We start from the raw sequence: 4,630 nt of genomic DNA on the forward strand, positions 1-4,630 counted from the left end.
AATTTAGATACACTAAGTGCAGATTACGGCCTTTAAAATATTATAGTGTGCGTATATATAAATACACACACACATATATATACGCGTGCGCTCATGTATGCATACCTTGTATAATGGAATCATTTGAACTTGTTTTAATAAGGAACTAACTTGGTCCTATACAACCCGGCATCTATGATTAATTAGACACATCCTTCCGCTCAGTGAGACACGTGTTATTGCAGCTTTACTTCAGCATTTGCTTGACAATACATCATATACCACGTTAGCCTTATATTCATATATATATATATATACACACATCTCATTCATTTTACTGATTCAAATTTTTAATTCTAAGTTTTTACAGTAAAAAACTCTTAGAAAATGTCACATCTTAATTCGAATTGAAAACTTGAATCTGTGAAGTGAACGATGCCGTAATTCACAGAGTATATTTCCTCGTATACGACCTTCACCCACTACTGTTCTTCTTATTTTGGCCTCTACTTCTTGTTTTAGTGTTACAATTTACCAACTCCATCAAGTTTCTTTAGATTCTTTTTTTTTTTCTCTTATTTCTTTCTTTCTCTCTCTTGACACACACACACACACACACATATATATATATATATATAATATTTTATACACACACACATTCATGCACGTTTTCCCTCTGTCTCCAACCAAGTTATTTATGTGACTTTCCACTTCAAAGTTTTTTAGACTGCCTATGTAGAGAAAGTGCTAATCTACACCCTCACATTTAGCTTCCATATTCTTCAGGTGCCTCTTCCTTTTTCCGTGGAGCCAAACAAAGGTCCAAAGGAATAATAAAGTTGAGCTATTCTTTTGAGAACTGGCTTAATCAATATGCGCCTTTGTTTTAGACCAATAATTGTTTATTTCATATCATTCGCCACCTGTTTGTTTCTCGGGTCGTGTTTTCTCTCACAAGTAATTTAAATTTCTCAACAAGCATTCTATATACGTGTATATTTATATTGCTTCAAAAGAAGAGAGCACTTGTGTTGTCTTTATATATATTTCTTATGAGCTTCATGCAACAAGAGATAAAGTTCTAGCTCACTTTTGACTTGCTAGAGTATCACATATAAGAGGTTCTGAAGTTTCTTTCTTTTGGCTGGAAAAGAACTGTGGTGATGTTAATGTTAGTACTGTTTTGATAGTTCAACATGCATGTATAATATATATATATATATATATATATATTGTCATCATTTGCATACAACGTTTAGTTATAGAAACCAATTCAGTGAATGTGGGTTTTTTCGTCATGCATACTTTTTCTTTTTCTGCTAATTAGTTTGTCCAACTTAAAAATAACTTTCTGAAGTCTTGAGTTCCGTTTTATATTTGATCATATGCATGCTTTTGTGCATGTATGTCCAAACATTTATTGAAGTATCATCTATTGATATAGGTTTTTCAACTTCAGAACAATCCAAAATTATAAGGTGGTAAAAAAATTGCTTGAACCTGATAATATTGCTTTACATCTGAGCAGGCACTCAGCTTCTGAACAAGACTTTTGATCAAGAATAATGGCTTTGGCTTCTCCTGAAAAAGTTGTTCTTGGCTCAATCGCTTTTGTAATCTTCTGGTTTCTGGCTGTTTTCCCAGCGGTTCCATTCCTTCCAATAGGAAGAACCGCCGGGTCTCTCCTCGGCGGCATGCTGATGATCATCTTCAGAGTCATAACCCCGGCGCAGGCATATGCAGCCATTGATCTCTCAGTCCTTGGCCTTCTCTTTGGGACCATGGTTGTGAGCATCTATCTAGAAAGGGCCAATGCTTTCAAGTACTTGGGGATATTGTTCTCGTGGAAGAGCCGCGGCGCCAAGGACTTGTTGTGCAGAATCTGCATCTTCACCGCGGTGTCAAGCGCGCTCTTCACCAATGACACTTGCTGTGTCCTCCTCACCGAGTTCATCTTGAAAATCGCGAGGCAGAACAACATCCCGCCCCACCCTTTGTTGCTAGCACTGGCCTCAAGTGCCAACATTGGATCTTCTACCACTCCAATAGGGAACCCCCAGAATCTGATCATTGCCATTCAGAGTGGCATCTCTTTTGGGGACTTCTTGTTGGGAATTCTCCCTGCTATGCTTGTGGGGATCTTTGTTAATGCTTTGATCCTTTTAGGCATGTATTGGAACCTATTGTACATCAAGAAAGATGAGGAAAATGCTGTGGATGATGAAATCATTTCCGCGGACGATGCAGCCTCACACCAGTTCTCCCCAATACACATGTCACATACGTCACCTTTTGAGCATGACCATGTATCAGATTCCATTGATGCTAGAACCACTCCCAACCGAAGCACGTATAGGGATGACCTCGGAATTACTGACAACAACCATTGCAGGACTCCAGGGAGGAACTCGGGTGCTGCAAAAGAGGTAGCTGGGATTGATTTATTCCCAAGAAAGTTGGAGGAAAAGATTGCGGTGGAAGGAGAACAAGGACTAAAAGAAATCGCGAATTCTATTGAGGATGGAATCCCACTTGAGGATAGCGAGAACAAGGAGACTTTGGTCAAGAAATGGAGGCGAAAATCATGGAAAGCATGTCTTTACCTTGTTACCCTCGGAATGCTTATTGCGTTACTGTTGGGGCTGAACATGTCATGGACTGTACTTACAGCAGCTCTTGTTCTTATGGTCCTCGATTTCAAAGACGCGGGGCCATGCCTAGACAAGGTAAAACTAAGCTCTTGACTCTTGTTGGTTTAAAATTGGAACAGAAAGATTTGAATTCTACACTTTAAGGTGGAGTCAGGTGTGGATTTACTACTAGGCTATGTTTGCAACGACGGTTTGGAGTCTAACTATTACTATAAATAGAAGTGAATCTTATTAATGTTTGCTTTTTTTTTTTTTTGACTCTTGGAAGGTTTCCTACTCTCTATTGCTGTTCTTTTGTGGAATGTTCATCACAGTGGACGGCTTCAACAGAACAGGAATACCAAGTGCACTATGGAATGCGATGGAGCCTCATGCAAGGATCAACCATGCTGGTGGGGTTGCAATTCTCGCCTTTGTCATACTTTTTCTCTCAAATGTTGCTTCAAATGTACCTACTGGTAAGTCTAACCGATTTTCTCTCCTCACTTTTGACGATTATGATCAATCTGTACTTTTGATGATAAAGTTAATTTGGTTTCTTCACTATCAAAGTTTTTCATTTTCTTGCATATAATTAAAGAGTCACCCAATAAGATTTTAGGATATAAGATTTAACTTTGAGTTTTATCTCCACATATGATTTTCTACTATACATGTTGGTTCCATATCCTCACTTTTGATGATTATCTCAGAACAAGTTAACCTAAGATGATTATTTTGACAGATCAAATTATATCTATATGCGTTCTTCATAAAGATAAGTTGCTTAATCATCCAAGTTGCCGTTTTCTTGTGCATTTTAAAGAGTCTTAAAACTCTTCAAGCTATATGAATAAGAGTTTGGGAAATTGTAGTGAATTGCACATTTTTCTTTCCTTGTTTTACTGATAATAAAGAAAAGTGGCAGGGTTTACTCAATAAATATGAGATGTACTAACATAGTTACTCGGTAAATATGAGATCTGCCAATTAATTATAATCAATATATACGAGTCTTAGCCCTTTTTTTTCCCCTTCTTCTTCTTCAAGTAACACTTGCCATTTTCCATAGAAGAAGTCTAAAATTCTTAAAACGTATCGGTTTTTCAGTTCTTCTACTTGGAGGAAGAGTTGCAGCCTCAGCAGCAGCAATATCTCCAGGTGAAACGAAAAGGGCATGGCTGATATTGGCTTGGGTTAGCACAGTTGCCGGGAACTTATCACTGTTAGGTTCCGCCGCAAACCTCATTGTCTGCGAGCAGGCGCGCCGAGCTAAGCCCCTCGGCTACAATCTCTCCTTCTGGACTCATCTCAAGTTTGGCCTTCCCTCCACTCTTATAGTAACAGCCGTTGGCTTAGTACTAATCAGGAGTTAGAAAGAAAGAAAAAAAATGCCTGCAAGAATTCACACCCCTTCCTTTTGTCCTTTTGGTATAAAACTATAGTGTTGTGTAAAAACATGTTTGGATTTTCATGCTTGCTGTAGTGAACCCTTTGTAAGCCTACTGTTTGGTCAAAAAAGCAAATTGAAAAAAAAAAACAAAAAAAAGATGTGATCTTACTTCTTAGCTTTGAATCACCTTTTAAAAAAGTTGAATTATGTGTATGAATATTGATAACCTGGCCAGGCATGGTTTGAAGTGTGTTGGATGTCCAATTGGCTTAGTACTAATCAGGAGTTAGAAAGAAAGAAAAAAATGCCTGCAAGAATTCACACCCCTTCCTTTCGTCCTTTTGGTATAAAACTATAGTGTTGTTCAAAAACATGTTTGGATTTTCATGCTTGTTGTAGTGAACGTGTAAGCCTACTGTTTGGTTAAAAAAGCAAATTGAAAAAAAAAAAAAAAAAAAAAAAAAAAAAAAAAAAAAAAAAGATGTGATCTTACTTCTTAGCTTTGAATCACCTTTTAAAAAGGTTGAATTATTGTGTATGAATATTGATAACCTGGGTCAGGCATGGTTTGAAGTGTGTTGGATGTCCAATTTCTTGCAAAATATCAGATGGGACTTTGGTGTCCATT

General features: G+C 37.5%; 1 protein-coding gene across 1 annotated transcript; it reads left to right on the plus strand.

Annotated features, from left to right (window-relative positions):
* The first annotated feature begins 1,136 nt into the window (after positions 1 to 1,136).
* Positions 1,137 to 4,017, plus strand: LOC21407005 (silicon efflux transporter LSI2). Its single transcript, XM_010090784.2, has 4 exons — positions 1,137 to 1,150; positions 1,508 to 2,705; positions 2,899 to 3,088; positions 3,720 to 4,017. The coding sequence occupies exons 2-4, from the start codon at positions 1,545 to 1,547 to the stop codon at positions 3,983 to 3,985; spliced, it is 1,617 nt and encodes a 538-aa protein (XP_010089086.1). The 5' UTR covers positions 1,137 to 1,150; positions 1,508 to 1,544; the 3' UTR covers positions 3,986 to 4,017.
* The last annotated feature ends 613 nt before the right edge of the window (positions 4,018 to 4,630 follow it).

The sequence above is a fragment of the Morus notabilis genome, unplaced genomic scaffold, assembly GCF_000414095.1.
Source record: "Morus notabilis unplaced genomic scaffold, ASM41409v2 Scaffold297, whole genome shotgun sequence".
NCBI lineage: Eukaryota > Viridiplantae > Streptophyta > Magnoliopsida > Rosales > Moraceae > Morus > Morus notabilis.